The 19,720-nt window shown below is 36.8% G+C and overlaps 1 protein-coding gene across 1 annotated transcript in view; it reads left to right on the top strand.

Annotated features, from left to right (window-relative positions):
* The window catches only part of AKAP11 (A-kinase anchoring protein 11), a 43,729-nt gene extending 27,270 nt beyond the window's left edge, over positions 1 to 16,459 (top strand). The window contains exons 8-12 of the mRNA XM_066545029.1: positions 146 to 301; positions 4,090 to 4,203; positions 4,910 to 4,956; positions 7,378 to 7,538; positions 12,073 to 16,459. Of these exons, the coding sequence (XP_066401126.1) occupies positions 146 to 301; positions 4,090 to 4,203; positions 4,910 to 4,956; positions 7,378 to 7,538; positions 12,073 to 12,219 (625 nt within the window). The 3' untranslated portion in view covers positions 12,220 to 16,459. The remainder of the gene's footprint in view (positions 1 to 145; positions 302 to 4,089; positions 4,204 to 4,909; positions 4,957 to 7,377; positions 7,539 to 12,072) is intronic.
* The last annotated feature ends 3,261 nt before the right edge of the window (positions 16,460 to 19,720 follow it).

The following is a 19,720-nucleotide window of genomic DNA, read 5'->3' as shown; positions in this document are numbered from 1 at the left end:
GAATAGGGCACAAATTAAGGGATTTCCCACCTTTTCTTTTCCAATGGAATTTAATGTCTTTGGAATGGGGTTAAATTGCTGTGAATGAACTAAACACAGATCAGCATGAAATGCAGTGATGTTTTTGTCTTAAATTTTTGTTTAGCTCTGTTGGAAGAGAAGGATTTCACTCTGTTGAATCTGTTGTTAGCCAGCAGATGAGTCTTAGTATTGGTGATGATAGCACTGGGAGTTGGTCCAATCTAAGTTTTGAAGATGAACATCCTGATGAGAGCAGCAGTTTTCTTCACCTAAGTGACAGGTAATTATAAAGATGTTAGTATAGTTAAACAGTTTCCTTGACATCAAATAACTTGTCATCAAGTGATATTTCTCCTGGGGTTTGGGGGAGAAGAGATTATTTTTGTTTTCAACACACAATGACTTTTTTTATTAAAAATGGCTCTAATATCATGATTTTGTTTTCCTACAAAATGTTGTTGGCCATGAATGTTCATACTCTGTAAAATATATGGAGAGTGCATTGTCATTGATGCCAGGGAATCACATCAAGTAAAACTGTACATATAAAATTTAAGTATTAGCAAAAGATGGAAGCATTTTAAAAACAACTACGTTGTGTAAAATAAAGCTTGAGAATACAGTTTATAAGTTGTGCTCTAAAATATTAAAACCTAATCCTTGAGAAAATGTTTTCTATAAATTCATTTATTTTTGAAAAAAAGTAATAGCTTAATTTGCATGCTGAGCTTTTACAGCTATTTTTGTCTTTTTTGGACCTGGAATTTATAAGCTGCTCTAACTGACATTGGTGGAGTATTTATATACTGCCAACCATAGAATTGCAGGTGTGTAATACTGGAACTTACCTGTTCAAGTTAGTAACGTTTCCTACAGAGCTTCTCACTGTACTGTTCCTGGCTGATTGATAGCTAACAAAGATTAGAATGGCAGTTCTAAAATTTGCAATGTCTCTGCCTCTTTCCAGGGAGAATTATACTGAGAGTTGTGGCCCCAGCTTCTATGGAAGGAATGTATGAGGAATGAATAAACTTAGTTTTTTGTGATTGATATGAAAAAGTTCAGCATTTCTGTTGAAGAATAGCAGAAATGGGAGAGAGATTTTTTTCTTTAGTTAGTACTTCCATCATTGCTGCGATTAAAGAAAGTATGTGACACATGCTTACTTATGTAATATCCAACTAGGTTATTTGGTACCAATGTGAAACTACTCAGTTAAATGTTTGCAGTATTTTTCATGTTTTGCTTAACTAAATAATTTAATCAAACCACTACTACAATTTATCACTCATGCACCTTAATAATTTTGTAAAAGAATGCATCAACTCAGAGTTATTTTAGTAAAACATCATCTCTTATGAAAATGATGGTGCAAGTGAAAATGATGATGAAAATCTGAGTATAAGGGAGAATATTCACTATGTTGGCAGTTACACAATAAAATATAGATAAGTTGATAAAGTGAAAAAGTATAAAAAAATTCTGGACCAGTAGTGCCTTTGTTGTATTTGTGATTTATCATTCCCAAAACAGATGTAAATGAAAAGAAGGTAATTTTTATAATTTGAAAGAAAATCTGTGGCTCATTAACATGTTAGTTATAGAAGTTAACATGTTAGTTATAGAAGGGTAGGCATAATTTGGGTAGTAAAGTGTTGATGGAGGAAACAGGCATGTGCAAATTGATCAGCTGGTCTTACAGAACTAATTGTGGCTGGGTAACAGCACGTGTGTTTGTCTGTGTTGCTGAGCTTTATCAGGTGGAAGCAAGAATCTGGGGTTGTTGCCTTTTGTAAAAAAAGATAGCCAGGGGGAGACCTGTAACAAGCACAGATTCAGTAATAATACCCTGTTGTGGTTTAATCCCAGCTGACAACTAAGCCCCACCCAGCAGTCAGTCACTCCTGCCGAGGTGGGATGGGGGTGAGAATTGGAAGAGTGTAGGTGAGAACACTCATGGGTTAAGATTAAGACAGTTTAACAGGTAAAGCAAAAGCCAAGCACAAGCAGAGCAACACAAGAAATTAATTCACTGCATCCTGTGGGCAGCTCCATTAAGATGAAAAGTATTTAGGGAACTTGCTAGTTAGTTATGCAGGGAAGTGCTTGTGTCTTCAGCTTTTCATGCCTAAATCTGGTGACTTAAATTTAGAATTAAAAAGTTCTTAAGCTTTCTCTCTAGTTGATTTGTAGGTATAAGCACAGGCATAGACATAGGCTTTCCATCCAGCATCCAGGTTGGGTTATAACTCAGAGCAGAAGCCTCTTGCTTGTTTTGTTATTCTTCTGCTGGCTCTTGTTGAAGAGCTGCATGAACAATTACAGAGGCATTACAATGCCTTTGTCTGTTTATTGCTTGTTTTGTGGTTACAGGAGTTTATTTAATAGACTGCTAATTTGGCTGTTAATTAGGAAAAGGTCTCATCTCTTTCTCATACCTCACTGCAATCGTATAGTTCAATATATATGATTATTTCAGCCCAGGATTGACTTCTTTAAAGTGCATTGTCTCTTACCTAAGCAGAACAGTAGTGTGCAGAGGTTACTCTCTTAGATGACAAATTCTTTATCCTTTAGTCTGCCGACCAGCAGAGCTTTTACTTCTATTTTTGTTTTGCTTTTGTAACTTCCAGTGAAGGAGACACTGTGAGTGTAAAGTATTGATACCAATAGGCTATATTAACTTTTTTTATACCTGTAATTTAATGATTTAAAGCCAAATTTAATATTTCATATTAAGTGTGATAGTTTCACGCAGTAGCTCGAGAAATGTTTTTTAGACCAGGTTTGCATTCTCTGCAAATTGGTTTCTTCAGAAGCTTCTGCTCTTTAAGTTTCTTTTTTCTTGTTAGCATAACAAGAGAACTCTTTGAATTTTCTTTGGACATGTAGTCTAAATAAACAATAATGTACTGAATAAGGCACTTGCAACTTCTTAAACTTTTTTCATGTTATTTGAGTGTGTTTATTTTGTAGACTTGCTAACCTGCTGTTCATTGTTTGGAAAATGGGATCCAAGTAGGCATGCTGGAGAGCAAGAGACACTGATAGGTGATAATGTTACTGGCAAACCCTTGAAAGAGATCAATGTCTGTCTCTTGAAATGTTTTCTTCTCCGATTCTGCTGTTTGCCATGAGTGGAAATGACCTTCAACAGTCACATAAAACTTAGGTGGAGAAAGCATCCTCCTGCAGCAGTTCTTCTCTGCAGTTACTCCACAGCTTCTCATGCCATCTCTAGTAGGCAGTCTGCTTTCTTGAGGAATGCTGGATATTTGGAAGTCCTGTTCTTGGAAGGCTTCCAGACATCCTCTGGGGGTGGTATGAAGTGGGGGAATGAGATTTAATCATATGAGTTGCTCAGTGTTGTACATATTGACAGGCTTAACAAACTGTGCTATTTATAATGACTGAAATTAACGAGTGTAAGAACATGCTCAGTTTTTTCAGTTCCTTGCAGTGGGTTGAATGTAGTCATAGAATAAGTGCAGAATTTTTGTGAACTGTAAGTGAAGTAATCTCTTCAGTATTGTTTTCATAGATTTAAAAACCTACTTTTTTAAAAAGATCAACTTACAGAACAATATTAAAAATGAAAAAAAACAATGCTTTACTCTAGGAATTCCTTCTCATCAAGTTGATGGAGATGGTTACTGGGTTTTTGGAGTGAGATGGAAGGATTTTATATGTGAAGTTGTCTTCACAATGCATAATTTTATTAACTGTTAGCTGCTCCTTAAGCAAATAATACAGATGTAATCTATTTTCTTCTGAGTAATCCTTTTGAAATTGTTAGCTTTTAGAAATAACAAGTGATGTGCTTAGACCTGAGGACAGAATTGCTGCTAGCACTGATATGAAAAATTAATGAGTACAAATTAATACTTTCACCAGTGTACTGAAACCTGCTAGTTTTGCATTATTGTGCACATTGCTGCTCTGGATGGCACTGAGAGTCATGTTTGTTGCAGTAAACCTAGAAAGTTTCAGTGCTCTTGCGTTAAATGTCTTGACAAAAGAGTTGTAAGGAAAATGAAGGTTCTAGTTTGAGCTATTGTTCTTTTCTAGTTCAGCTGTCTTCTCTTCTTCTCCTGGCAGTAATGGTAACAGCAGTAGCTGGAGCAGTCTTGGTTTAGAAGGGGATATGTATGAGGAGAATTTATCCTTTCCAACATCAGACAGGTTGGTTGAGTTGAGAAATATAAACCAGATGGATTCCTCATAATTTATGCATGAAATCATCATTTTTGAAAATAAAAATACAGTACATTTTTTATGCTGATACATTATTCACACTCTTCTCACTTAATCACAGTATGATTTTTTCATTAATTAATCCACCCTGAATGATTAAATTTTTCTGTGCTAAAACTGATTAATGTATTTTGCTTGCAAAAGGGTCCCTTTTTTGCATGTTCTTGCCTGCAGTTTTATAAGTCTTTAGATTTACTTTTTTTTTCATGCAGACTAGAGCTTGCTTCCTACAGGATTTCTGGGGTTTTTTTCCCTTTAGCTTGTGTAAACTTTCAGAATTGCATAGTAATTGGTTTTTATAGACCACTTAGGCTTACCTATAGCTATTCATATCTGTGACATAAGGTGGCTGAACCTTTTCACATATGAAGCAAAACTATTAAAATCAATAAGTAGCACCTTTAACACCTTTCTCATTTCTCTCTTCTTTTCCTAAGAGAAAATCTTGTGAGGTTGATGATAAGTCTGTTTACAACATGAAATGGTGTGAGAAGCAAAGCTGCTTTTCATGATCACTCCTTAATTCTTTTATGATTTTGTTGTTATTTAACCTTCAATACAGTCTTAGAATTTACTACATTTACTGCATTTATTGGATTGTATTCATATTTTTGTTTTCTTAATTAAAATACAGTGATGGAACAGAAGATAAAGATGAAGATTCTAAGGATGCTGTAGAAGGTAACGTCAGTTCCTGCATATGCTGGTGTTCTTGTCCTGTGCACTATACATTAATTTTTTGTTAATTCTTTGCCTTTGTAGTCTGCAAAATAAGGTGACAACTCTATTATCTCTATTCATCATAATCAATGACAGTCAAGCGTCAGAATTTTCAATTAATGCCATACATAATCCTCTTAGTACACTGAAATTTGCAGCCTTTGGGAAGTGCTAGTTACTTACTGATGCTTACATAAATTTAATAACATAAGGTAGGGAACTTTGATCAGCTTGTTGAAAGTGTGAATTTATATGCAGAGCTTAACTTTTAAGAAAAATATTTGTTAAGGAGCCATGGTAATGCATCTGCATGGCTGCCTTCAAAATGCTGAAGAAGTTACTCAAACTGGGCGCTTTAATCTTGGAAGAGAGTCATAAGAAAATAATAAAAATCTTGGATTTGATGCATTTGCTACTTTCCCTTTCTTCTTAGTGAAGTATAACATAAGATCTATCCAGAATCTAACAACTTTGTGGTTTGTTAGAAGATCTCTGTGGTCTGGTTCCAGTGTGATTGATGCACCAGAGTTTGTTAACTGAAATGAGAACAGCCAATACACAGTGTGTGAAGATGGTTTTAAGATGAGCTGATGTTGTAACAGAGGTCTTCTTTGTGTTGGGTGTGTTCTGAAGATAAAATAAATGTTTCCAGGAACCTCTGCTACTTCCTTACAGAGGATATTCTGCCTTGTTGCACATCTTCAAGTAGTCTTAGTGTAAGCAGAAAGATGTATTGGTTGGAGTTTTTTTCTCTCCTTTTAAGCTCCTGGAAAATGTATCTAAGTAACCAACATCTCTTAATTGTATTAAATGAGATGTGACTCTAAGGATGTAAGAAAATAAAGCTATATAAGCTATATTAATGAGTATTTTTTCCTTAGAATAATTGTTATTAAAATATTTTCTACTCGGTAGGTTTTAATTTGCTTTCTTTTGGTCTCAACTTTAAAAGTTCTGGCATCTCAAATATTCAAATTTCTCAATTAGGATAGTGATGGGATTTTTTCTTTACATGGTTTAGGTGTCACCTACTGTCTGTAGTGCAACAGCCTGCTTTATACTGTATTAAGGATTTTCTAGTGAAATTTTTCCAGTGTAAGTTCCTCACCTTCTCACTATTGTTTTGAAAAGGCTCTTTCTGTTGTGTAATTGTAGGACTCTTTAAACAGTGTCCTAGGTAGAACACTTTGTACCTGGTGTTGTACATTTGGAAGTTCTGTTCATGTCATACCTGGAAATGTCTGACATTTTTCTAAGCTGACTGTGCCTTGATCACCAAAGAATTTGAATCAAAGCCTTATTATCAAAGGTACATCTATTTTATAATACTGAAAAATGTACCAACATTTCCCAGCAATGTTACCACAATGCTTTCCACCCACTGTCATAATCTTTTAAAAAATTCTTCTTTCTCTTATAAAGAAGTTAAATTTTGGGGCTCCTCGACAAATAATCTGTTATCCACTGAAAGGACTGTTTGACAGTTTTGCTAGTTAATTTTCTCTTGCTTTTACTTCTGGGGGAATCTGTTTCAACTTGCTTGACTTTGCCGCTTGGGAATGAATACCTTATGTACCTCAATTTTCATAACCTTAGTTGGAAGAGTAGTCGGAAGAGTATTGAGATTGAGCTAAACTCAATGTGAATAAATGTTTTTGTTGTTGATATATTCCATGTTTCTAGAGTCAAGTTCAGTAGTCTGGAAGCAGTGACTCCAGCTTGGAGAGCACTACATACGTGCCTAGTTGTTTCTGGGATTGTGATAAAGGATCTCTGTGGTAGCTGGATACAGAAACTCAGCTTGGGAACAGAAGTTGACAATACTCTAGTTCCTAAGTGTTATTAACACAACTACTCTTCCAATGCTGTACAAATTTTTGGAGCTTATGCTGTAAAAGAAATGTTGAAAAACTGGATATGCCTCAGTAAACCAGCGGTGTATTTTGGAAAAGTTCAAGAGGCCATCTGATCAGTGCAGGAAAGAATTCAGAAATACATACTTCTTAAAATGAGTTAGATGAAAGCATAGTAAAATTAGCAGCTTGAAATGGAAGGAGCTGATGGACCATGTGAGAGCCATTGCTGTTCAATGAACAGCAATGAAAGTCCATGCTAAATTTCTTGTCATTTGGAATATACATTATAGTTTATGTATCTTTTAATATGTAGCTATGTTTGCACACAGTTGTAAATGGGATAAACAGTACTTCCTAATGGAAAAGTTCTGAAACACTTGAGACCAATCTATTTTTTTCCTTTCATGTTATCTGTGTACACTAAATTGAGGGTTTTTTAAGATAATACAGTCTATAAAGAGTGAACTACAGAGATTTTTTTGAAAATTTGAAGCTATAGATTTGCTTATTTTATGTTTAATGTTAGGTTTGGAGCAAGTGCGAAAGACTTTATCAATAATGAATATTGATCTGGAACCAAATCTAGTGGACCCACAGCTCAGAGCAGCCCTCCAGTGGCTGGCAGCTTCTGAAACAGAGGTGTCTGAGCTTCACTTCCGCGACACCGCTGCAAGGGAATTCGTCTTTGTAAGTACTCGGGCCTGATGGGTGGTGGGAAAGGGGAAGGATTCCCTTGGCTTCCATTTGCTGTGATTTACCAGCTGCTATTACTTCATTTGCTGTTCACTGCTGAGGAAAATCATTATTTAAATCCTGAGAGGTCAAAGTGGAACAGCATGTTTCGCCTCTGTATATACCATACATAAATCAGTATGCATCAAAGCTGATTTTTTCACTTCTCCACTTAAAAGTGTTTTACTCCAAAAAGGATGCAATTACATAATTTCTGTTTGGTGAAAATTAGATTTCTTCAAGCATTTTTTACTTAGTATTTAATTGTTTATAAATTGAATCTTTACAAGAACTTGGTCATGCAAATTTTTTCCTAACTTAATGTGTTCTGCTTAGGGTTGTTTTGTTTTGGTTTGTGGGGTCTTTTTGTTTATGTTTTGTTGGGTGTTTTTCATAGCAAAGATGCATTTTCTTGTGAGAAAGAAGTTTAGTTTTGAAGTAAATGTTATGTCTTTATTCTGTAAGCTACTAAAACCAAAACTACTAAAAAGAACTCTCAATAAGATTGTTTTATTCTTAGGTGCCTTTGCTTTCATTTTATTAATCAAACTTTCAAAGAACTGGGCATTAGCAATTTGTGTATCTTTGGAAAGGCTCAGTATTTTGGTAAGCATGCTGTCCTGAGTATTTCCATCAGAAACACATGAGAGAAACTTACTATTCCAATAAAATCATAAAACCTATTCTTTCATGGCCGCACACCAAACTACACATGTTAATCTGGATTTTCTTACATTAAACTTATATTTTTTAATCAACTGAGAAATTACTTTAACATTACCTTGTTATGGAAAGGCTAACTTAATACAAATACAGGCATTTTCTCTAATGATGAGGTTCATAGGAATAATAATTATAAAATATTTGTAGTCTATGACCCGATAATGTGAAAAAATGCTAGCCTGATGCCATTAATAGCATTTTAACAATTAAGATCTTGGCAAAAATGACTTACTGTACTTACCCGTATATTAAAAAGCTTGCTCTCAGTTCTGAAATTTAATATTGACTCTTCAGCTCAGGGCTTTCCAAAGCTTACATCATCATGTCAGGAGAAAAGTGGAGTTAGTGGGAGGTAAAGGTCAGTATGACAAAGCAGACTCCCAGAGCTGGATGGATGTGTGCACTGATGGTGCTTAGTTACTGGAGACTTGTGAAAGGTGCCTAGAGGCCAGTCCAGATTGTACCTGGTCTGCATTCTCCTAACAGAGAGGCTCCTGCCTTCCTCACACACAAAGAGAATGATAATTTTGGAGTGTTTTTCTGCCTATGTAACTGTATGGAATGTGTATATTGGATTTTGAGAATAGGAAGTTTTGCATTCTTATTTTAAATAACTCAGAAAGTTTGGAAATGTTGTTTTGGCTTATAGAAATATATGCCCTATGTTCCTTTTCTGTAGCTTGGTATGTTTGCTTTAGAATTATTTCAAGAATATATTTGGCTGTACATTAGTTCTGACAGGGTGGACTTTGTGCTTCAGTAAACTGGAAGGCAGTTTGAGAATACTTTTCTCCATTTCTGTGCTATTTGAAATTATTTGGTTTAGTCTTTATATTAATATGTTTCTTCTTTGTTACCGTTTATAAGTGCCTTAACACAAAGAAGAAAATACATCACTTTTTCTGTTCTCACATGCTTGGCTGAGCATTTTCTGGAGGTTTTTGAAGGTTTTTTCAATGAGTTTGGGTTAGGGATAACAGTCATTCTGACCTCATTAAATCTTCTGCCTTCTCTTGAAGATCTGTTCATCTGTTTCAAGCTTGCTGCAAATACTCAGGTAGAATAGTGGTAGGACCCACAAGTGTTAATAATAATTTATTTTCTGTGTACACGAGACACGTGTATCTAGCAATAAGACACAAAAGAGATGGCAGGCGCCTCTTTTTAAAATTTTTCCATGAGTCCCTTGTTCTTTAGCCAGCTCTGAGTAAAGAGACTGCAGAGCTGTGGTGCTGAGATTTGAGCCAATGCTCCAGGACACACAGGAAAGATGCTGTTAGCTGGCTGTGTATCTGATGACGACTCCAGCTGCCTTAATAAGACGACATTAATAAGAGAAGAGCACTCTGGAAAATAGCAGTGCCTGTTATGTGTGCCCTCTTAAAAAATATGATATTTTTCTACTTGACACTTCAGTTATAAATTGATACTGAGTTGGCACCTGAAGGTAAGACCTTCTGGCAGGCAGTAGTCATGCAGTCCTGAAAATGCTACAGTAGTTAATTGTTTCAATTAGTTTTATAGATTATTTTTAGTTGTCCAGATGCAGTTATGTTAAAATAAATTGAAATTTTGTTTCCCTCCCCGGAGGCAGAGAATGATTACCTGTTTTTTTTCCATCCCACTTCCCGATGGGAATGTTCTCCGTTCCCGACGGAGTGAGATTGGAAGCTGTCATTCCCGGCTGTTGCAGAGCCGAGCGCGGCCCTGCAGAGGGCGCTGCAGCCCAGAGGACGCCGTGGCCGCGCTGCTGGTCCCACGGCAGCCGCGGGGCTGCGGCATCTCCCGGGGACCCTCGGGAGTCACCCAGCCCGGCTTCCGGGCAACCCGCCGGGCCTTAGAGCTCGTCGGAAACAGCCATTTGCTCTATAAGCAGTGGGTGAGTCCTGGAAGGGAGCAAAGGCTTGCGTTATAGCTGATCGCAGCAGGGTGATGAGCCGCCGATGTGGTGTGGCTGCAGAAAAGGCAGACGGGCTCCTAGCGTGTATCAGGCAGGGTATTTGTTACTTGCAGCAGCTGGGTATGAACTCTTACTTAAGGGTGCTTGTTATGCTCAGCAAGGCAAAAAGACGTTAAATACCTATGTATGTAACAAAATACATTTGTTAGGAGGATAACAAGAAATCAGCAAATTAGAATAGGTCTTGACTTCTGTGAGATGCCTGACAATGTGGATATGCAAGTGCCTGGATTAAAAAATCATATGTATTCCATTTTTAATGAGACCTTACCTACCTGTTTAAGAGTCTTATTTTGAGTAAACACTAATATTTCACTTGTCTGGCAGGAAGAAACAGATTGGTCATCTAAAGAAATAGTGAGATTAAACATAAAATTAAAATTTAGGTGCCAGTTCTGTAGTTTTACTGTAGTGGAAAACTTATTTGGACCGAAGTTTTATATTTTATTTGCTGAAGTAGGTATTTGGACATTAGCCACACTTTCCTCTGGCAGAGGAAAGAAAAATGACCATTCTTTTATAAACCAACAAACATCATTTACAAAATTGCATGTTGTAGACTGTAAAACTCCTACTTCCTGTGCTCTGCTTTAAAATTCACAGAAATAACTACAGATTTCAGTCTCTTCTTACATAGAAAAGATGTCCTTAATTTCTACTGAGAAAAGTTGCCAGTGTTCAGAATAAATTATGTTCAGGATTAGAGAGAATTTTTTGCTTGTTCAAGTTAATGTTTTTCTCAAGAAGTTAACTTTTTGATACATGTTTTTATAACCACGTTCTTTGTCAGTCCTATCACCTGCCTTGTTGCAGTTGGAACATCGGCTAGGTAAAGAAGGGGGGAAAGATTGTCTTCCTTTTTATTTTTTTTAGAACTTTATATTGCAATCTGACAGGTTCCCAGTAGAAACTCTATGAATTTTTAATTTTGTAGCTGTGAAAAATATTTCCCTGAACACATTTTTTAAACTTAATATATGGAATCACTTGGTAGGGACTATAAAAGGGGTTAAAAATTTACAGCTCCAAAGAATAAGTAGGGTGTCTAAACTGTGTTTACAAAATTCAGCATTGACAGGTGTCCAGAAAGCTACAGAGAATACTTTGTTTGTGTGGGTATTTGTTTATTTATTTAAACTAAAAATTGTTAGGTTTTTACTCCTGGGCAAGCTGTCAAATTCATTCTTTCCTTAGGGTAGGCTTTCTTACACATATAGCTGAGCTTGACACATCAGCAATGGAAGATTTTTTCCTTTTGATCCCGGGGGAAAAGAAATGTTTTCAACTACACTGATCTCTGCTCCTGAGTGGTAGTTTAACTTAATCATCACCTTTTCCTTCTCCCCAAGATGTTATAATTTCCCAATACTGAAGAAACTGTTTTCATTGAGGGTAGTGTCTGTGCCACCCCAACCACACTATATGTTGTGAAAGGAAAATCCACATCCTTTTATTAAGACAGAGTTTTGTCTTTTTATACATGCATTATTGGCATGGGAGGGGTGGCAAATGTCTTAATCTTGTGTTCAGAATTTCCTGTTTTCTGCAGTCTTGATGAACCACAGTACTCATACCTGTGGCACCACATAATTTGAAAATGGTCCTCCCTCCAGAAGAAAGTTTTGTGAAGACTGCCCTAAAAAAAAGTGCTCAATTCTTGCGGAAGTTTTTGTTTTTTTAGATGTGGGAATAATGATTAACTCATTACAACTGATCTCTTATGACCTAATGTTTCAAGAATAACTTCTGTAACTTAATCAGGATGTCCTAGTCAAAATATTTTGTGTTCCCCTGTTTTCCCTTTAGCTTTCTAGAAGACTGAGAGAAAGAGATTGGAAAGTTGGAGATCTCTTGCAAGCAGTGCTGAAATATTGTGAAATGATAGAGACAGCATCTGATGGAGAGCAAGCTCCGAGTAAATCTCTGGTCAGTTGGCTTCTGGAAAATGTCTGAAAAATCCAAAGATGCTACACTCTTCACTTCATTCCTCTTCTGAAAGGAGATAGAAGGAACACAGATGTGTAAAGTAAAATTCAGCTAGTGAATGTTTAAGTTATAGTCGGCGTTAAAAGACTTTGAGGTGAAAGTCAAAATAGCTGTGCTGTGCTTTGTGATACTGTGCACATGGTATGTTTATTCAGTCCATAATCGGTGTTGTCCACCCACGCATAAATTGTATTTACTGCTGTGTTCATACCACTGAGATATTTATGAACAACCCTTGTCTATGATCATAGTCCACAGGAGACAGTCTCAGACATGATATTCAGGATTCCCTTGTGCCAGGACAGCTCTTTCTCCCACTCCTTTGTGTGCTATATTCACAGCAGAACTAGGAGCACTGATTTCAGCAACAATCTGCTCTGGAATACCTTGCTGCAGACAGTGGAAGAAATACTCATTTTGGCCAGGTGTTACATGCCCAAGAGCATTGCCAGGAAGAAAATTGTGACCTGCCCAAGCAGCCCCTTAATATAGTCTGGCTTCATAGCCACCTTTATCAGTTTTAAATTTATGTGAAGATGGGATAGTCTGCTCTGAAATTGCAGAGGTGCAAATGCATGAATTTGTTGACTCCTGCAGAGCTGGTAACTTCTGGTAGAAGGGCAGAGTGAGAAGTTGAGCATAATTTCGTATGTAATTCTTTAACAAGGTTTCCTGAAGCTTGCCAGTCAGATTTAAATTGCTAAATTTTTTACTGAGGCTTTTTGTATGCAGATACTTCTGTGACACTAGTTCTGTGTCAAAGACTTTGTACATTAGTCTCTCACACAGATGTTTAAAAGTAGAAGATAGAAATTTCTGAGGATTTTGGCCATCTTTTTGAATAGTTTTAATTCCTTTCCAAGAGCTACATATGAATGTTCTTTTTATGAATAAAGACAATGTTGTTACTCAGTGAGCATGGAAGTGTTTAGCAAAGAAAGCTAATAAAAATGTAAAGGGGAAATTTCTTGCAAATTGATTTTTCATTTTTGTTAACTACCTTCACTGAATTTTTTTAAAGGCACTTTTAATTGAATATTTTTAGCAGTCTTGTCAGGTTTCTCACCAATGCTGCTGATCTGCCTTTCTGTCTGAAGGGAAATCTGAACCTTCACTTATCCTGTGGTTTGAAAATGTTTTTTGGGATTTGTTTTTTTATATATCCTTTGAGAGAAAAAGGCACGTGCTGGTGATTACCAGGTTGCCACCTTAAACTTGGTAAATAATCATAGAACATTACTGATTTAGGATGAACAAAAAAATCTTAATAGCTTTTTCACAGAAAAATATACTGTTGTTATAGTGCACAGTTTTGTGATCCCAAACAAGGAGAGCTATGGTCTCCAAATCTATTCCAGATTTTTAGTGGCATACGTTCAATTCTGATTACCCCTACCCCATGAGTTGCTACAAAGTGTCACATGGTAAATTCAAGAGCACTGTTCTTGCAGTGTCGTTGTGTTTCAGGAAAGCATTCCACTGGCCTCTTTGCAGAGGCATGGTTGGTTTTAGTCCTCTTTTGTCATCTGGATTTCTGCCTTGGATCTCAGAAGTTCACCTTTCTCACAGAGCCAAAGATTTTTCGTGTTTTTTGTATGTGCACATACATGTGTTCACTCATGTGAATGCACACAGGTTTGTTTATACGTGTGTGTATGAGATCTCACCGCTGTGAACTCCCGGTGCAAACTTCTACCACTAAATTCAAATTCTGTTATGCTCAGTTTATTTCCTCACTTCATATATCATTTCACTGATTGCAAAGTCAATGTATGTGGCAAAAAGACCAAAAGCCACTTCAAGGTCTTTTGTATTGTTATAGGTAATACAATCCAGACATCAGGAATTCTTTTTCTCTGGAGCCCAAAGCATGGCAGAGGAAGTTATTTAATTCCTATGTTTGGAAGATAGTTCTGGTAGCAAATATTTTTTAAGAATTGTACAAAGGTTGTCTGGATTTTTTCTTCCTCTCCCAAACCCCCTGTATTCCTTTTTCCTCCCTTTTTTTTCTTTTTCAGTTTGATTTTCAATATTGTTTTAGACAAAAATTTGAAATAATTCCTTGGCTATAACACCTTCCCCTTAACTCAGCAATAATATACTTGTACAAATTTACCTATAAAATTGAAATGTCAAGGAAATAAAATGTTAAAAGCAGTGCCTCATGACTAAATTTTTCTCACCAAGTGGAATTTCAGGACATGAGGATACAGTAGAGTATAGTAAAGTGTTTCTGTACAGTGAGGAAGATATTGAAGGTATTCCAAATATACAAAACCATACATTTAAAAAACCTACAACACAAAACAACCAACACAAAACACAACCAACAAAAAACACTGCAGGAACAGCCATTTTTTAACTAATTTATTCAAAATGATGGATTTTGTAAACTTAGTGAAGTGCTTTTTCATTTCATTTACTTTCTTGTAGAAAGGCAGAAGATCGTGCCATTCACAAAGCTTACAACTATTCACAAAGTTAAGTGGATAACAGTTGCACTGAAAAATATTTTTTTAAATGGAATCCTGTTTTCCGACTGGATCAAATGTGTTGTGTAACTGTTGATTGGTATTACATTAAGGAAGAAATGGTTTTATTATCCTCTGAGGAAAGTAGCATAGTTTCCAAATTTTCATGGGAAAAATGGTATAAAATACTTCATTTTTACTGAAAACAAGCCAAAAAAAACCAAACCAGTTTGCTACACAAATTGTTTTAAATTTCTTCAGAATGACTTGACTTTCCTCCTTCTGTAAAAAGTTAAAAAGCTTTACTCTAGCCTGGCAAAATTATTACAATTGAATAATTTTAATAATCCTTGAAAACCATACTGTGACTGTATCTAACTGGTGCTCTCTGCCATATTAGTGAGAAAGCTGTTCCTTGCTAATGCAAGTCTTAAATTACACTTTTACTGAGTTTGTTTAAAACTCCTGACCACAAATACAGAAATGTAAGTGAAAACTCTAAAAACATGAAGGGCCACATTCTGGTCCCTTTAAAACATACAACTCTGCTTTATAAACAAACATAATAAGGTAGAGTTTGATTCATCTTGCATTTTTTCTGTATGGGAACCCTGGTAATTTAATTTTTATTTTGAGGAAAATATATCCTCTGATGTTATTGTTTCAGAAATCACCCAGATACTTCATAAATACATTTGGTATTCTAAAAAATGGAAGTGTTTTGGTGTTTTGTAAGATTCTGTAGAAAAAGCACTTTGAGAAACAGTCCCTCTGTAAAGCAAGTTAGCAGTGGCCATATTTAAAACTAGTTTAAGCATTCAGAACAGGGTGCATAAATAATACAAAGAATGCATAAAGCCTTAAAATAAAAACTGAACAAAACTCAAACAAAACTCAATACTCGAAAATTAAAGAGGATTTGCTGTCTCAAAACAAGGATGTGAAAAGGCAGCTCAGATAATGTATGTGAATGCAATTTCTGTAGTATCTTTGTTCTTGAGTTTTAGAAGATTGTGTAAGCTTTTTAGAAAAAAGCCAACCAAAACCCAGAAACCCACATTCCGAGACTAATTAGGTCTCTCAAAAATGGTATCAGATTTTAAGTGTTACATTTTCTAATGTAACTTTGTCTGGGACCTTTTCTATGAAGAGAGACAAATTGTTGGAGATGGGAACACAGTGAGTAGTAAACACCAGCGCAAACCCCTGTAGTTCTAGACAGTTAATTTGCAAAAAAAAGTACAAGATTCAGGAATGATTTTTATTGTAAGAAATTTGGCTTTTCAGCAAGAGCCACTGCTGTCAAGCATTTACTGTACTTGAGTCTGAAGAGGCAGGTACAGAGCCCAGCCACTGTTGTCACTTTATTTTGTATCATCTTTGTACATTCCTGTTGTATAGCTGGTGTTGTAGTTTTAGAGGGCCTTTGTTCTAATGTCTGAACAGTATTTAATAATAAAATTTATTATAATTTGCTGGAACTGCTGCTTATTTGTGCAGTGTTACAGTAATTCACAGCCCAGTTAGTGATGCAATTGTATACCAAAAGCAGTTTGAATAACTAAATGTTTATGTAACTGTACTCAATGAATATGAAGGTCTTGTACTGTATAATGGTGACAAGTTTTACCATTTTAGTAACTTAACTATATTCAGTTTTCAGATTATGAACTCCAGGTTGCACTAAATTTGTCCTTGTTTTAGCAGTGGCTTAAAATAAAACACATTTCACTGGCTTCGAGAGTGCTGTCATTTCTTGTAAATTCATAGAATATTATTTTTCTTTTCAGCAAACACAGCTAAGAGTGGTCTTGGTCGGTGGCTGTGTGAGGAAGGGTGTAGTAAGCAGTGCATCAGTAGATGGCATACTTCTTACAGAGTTAAATTGGAGTCCTGCTAGGGGTGAGGACCCTGCTTTACTGTCTTTGGGTTGAAAGGTGAGCCCACAGTTCCACTGACATGCAGTAAAGTGTCACATGGACTCTACTCACAACACAAGGGGCATGTAAGAACCAGTCAGCTCCATCTTGCCTGGAAGCTGGGTTAGTAAGGTTGCCTTGGTATTTCTGTGTGGACTGAGGTTGCTTTGTCCAGTATTTGGGAAACTAGCTTAGAACTCAGCTTTAGTCTTCTGGACAAATCCAAGAATACTCTGCTAGTGAAAATGTATGAAGCAGGACATTTCGCAGGTTTCTTCACTCTCCTGAAGTGTTTTGGAATCTTGTGAAATCCCCCAAACAGCATATTGACAAGTACCCTAAAATAGTAATGCTGAGCAGAGGTGATGTGCACAGGACCCTTTCTAAGATTTGGAAGTACTGCTGTTGCAGGTAGCTGTCTTTTGATGTATAAGTTGTGAGTCTGCTATTCTCAGCTGGGTTTCATTTCAAGAATTAGGAATTTTTTGCTGAAGTTACATTAAAACCAGTAAGCGTGAGTAACTCTCCTTGATTATTTTTGCAATGGTTGTTTAAAGGAGGTTTCTTTAGTATTTTGAGATTGCTTCCAAAAGGAGCATTCTTGTGTTTCATTACCATATCTGTTTCAAAGATTTTTTGTTTGGGTAATGCCTCATGGTCAATCACATGGAAAATAAATGTTAACTAAAGTGAATAAATAACTTACTCTTCAAATACTGTATGTTCAAAAAAAGGCAAGTAGTGAGTTGGAAACGAGGAAAAGATTTTCATAAAGGGAAAGAAGATATTCATGTGGAAGATAAATCTAAGCTTTTTTCTTCCTGCCCCGGACTTTATTTTTCTTTCATTCAGCAGTCTGGTTCTGGCTGGCTTCATTCAACCACAGAACAGTATCCATGCACTTTGTTTAACCTTGGTGTATGAAATTGAGAGTTAAGTCTCCAGCTAGTCCGTAGTCTTCGCCCAACATGTGTGCTACTCCATCTCTTGCTGCTGTTGGTCAGACCTTCCTCTCAGTCCCTAGCCTGAGCTTCTGGTGTGACTGAATTCCATGCTGGCGATTGCTCTGAGCCTCAGACTGGAAGGTGGCTACGGAAAGTGAGTCATGCCAAGGCTGCAGAAATGTACCCAGATCACTGACCTTACTGGTTATTGAGCACCATATTAATCAAACCCTGTCTCTTTCCCCTGCTGTTGAGGCAAACCATGAAGAAACGTGTGACTGCTAGGGGCAAGGGAACCAACAGTGACAAGCATGAGGCCGTGTCTGTGGTCAGGGTACTGGCTATCTAGTCCGTGACCACACAGCACCTTTCCAAAGAAATGGCAAAAACTGAAATTAGGACCTTTATGTAGTCAGAACATATAGTCTGCATTGTCTTTGTCCCTCTGAAAATTGCTGCTGCTTCTAGGACCGTGAGGGAGCTTTGTGTGCATTTACTTGGGTTGGTTTGTTTGTTTTTAATTAAGAAAGGGCAAAAGAGAACACTTGTGCAACTCATTTGACTTAGGTTTTTGGAATTCCGGTGCTTCAAGCAGAAATCAGATGAATATTGAGAAAAGAAAGTGTGTGATAATGTGGTACTTCTTTCTGCTATTTGTTCCTGTAGCCCACTCAATTCCAATCTCTTATTTTGTACAGCCTCCACCTCATTTAACTTCTAAGTTAAATCAGAGGCTCTTCCTACACTTTCCTTGTGGCTATTGCTGGTTTCTACCTTTTTCCTGTCCCTTGTCAAGTCTTGTAGTGCAGCTGTCATCTTCAGCTTCTCTTTTGACCCTTCTCTGTTGTCCTGATGTGACTTCTGGCCTTCTTATTCTTGTCTGGTGGAAGTGGTTAAAAACCAGCAAGGGGAGTCTTAGCTGTGAGGCTATGGAACAAGGCTTGCCTACCAGAAATCATCAAGCAGTGAAGAAGAGCTAAACTTGCTTTTGGCTGAGTTTTTAACTCCTGTAGGAAAGTAATCTGTGGTTGCTTTGGTTTGGAACCCAATTTACTGCTTGCAAAACCCTTGGATTTTATGCTGATCTAAAAGCAACTTTTAAGTTGATACTGAAGTATAATGTAACTCAAACATACTCCATAATTCGTGCTGCTGTCTGTGCAGTGTGCTGCTGGTTGGCTTCCAGACACAGGGCAGAACTCAGTCCTTTGGAAAGCTGGCAAAATCCCAGTTGTCTCACCCAGCTGCATCAGGTCTCAATTTGGATAAACAGTAACCTTTAATAGCAAGTAGTCAAGACCTTAGAAGGTCGTATTTTCAGATTATTGCCCCATAGTATTGTGCTGTGAACAGATGCTGCAACTGGATTGATAAGCACACAAAATCAGACACAATGCTGTGAAAATGCTATCAATATGGACAGAAATATAACAAAGAACCTTCTGCTGGAAGTTGTAGTTCAGAGGAGACGCATGATGTTTCTGTGGGAAATTATAAAATGGCTCGGTGGAAACCAAGTTGTAAAAGCAGAGAAATTATGTCAAGAGAAATGGCAATACTCGGGTGTCCTGTTGAACTCTTCACATCATGTTGTGCAGTATGTATGAGAGGGTTGGAGTTCACAGCTAAATCCATTGGAGTTAAAAGGCACTGGGAAGAGGAGACCATCCAAGCTAACTGTTACAGGACTCTGAGATGCTTAATTAATATTTCTGTGGCAACAGATCATACACATTTTTCATTCTTTTAGCTTAGGAGGTTCAGAACTTTGCTTGTGTCCTAATTTATTGCTGTAAACCACTATGTGAATATTTTATCTTCAGGGCAATCAGAGTCTTCAAAGGGTTAAGCCTGAAACATCCTGACAAGCTTAGTACATGCTGGCATCTTCAACAAAACCTCTTTTCTTGTGCCTGCCTGAGAAAATAAAGAGGTGGGTGCTGGAAATTCCCCAAGGAGTCCTCATCAGTATGATCAAAGTGCTTGTGAGAGGCTGCTAGAGACATGGTTTTAGAGAATTTGATAATTTTTGTTTAAAATTATCTTGTGAGATTTTTTTTGTCTTCTGCAAGTGTTGGAATGGCATTGCTTATGGTATATGCCCATCTTGTGTCTGTGTCTTAAAAATATGACT

This window comes from Molothrus aeneus, chromosome 2, assembly GCF_037042795.1.
Source record: "Molothrus aeneus isolate 106 chromosome 2, BPBGC_Maene_1.0, whole genome shotgun sequence".
Taxonomy (NCBI): domain Eukaryota; kingdom Metazoa; phylum Chordata; class Aves; order Passeriformes; family Icteridae; genus Molothrus; species Molothrus aeneus.
The sequence above is the reverse complement of the archived record's forward strand: the minus strand, read 5'-3'. Positions and strand labels throughout refer to the sequence as shown.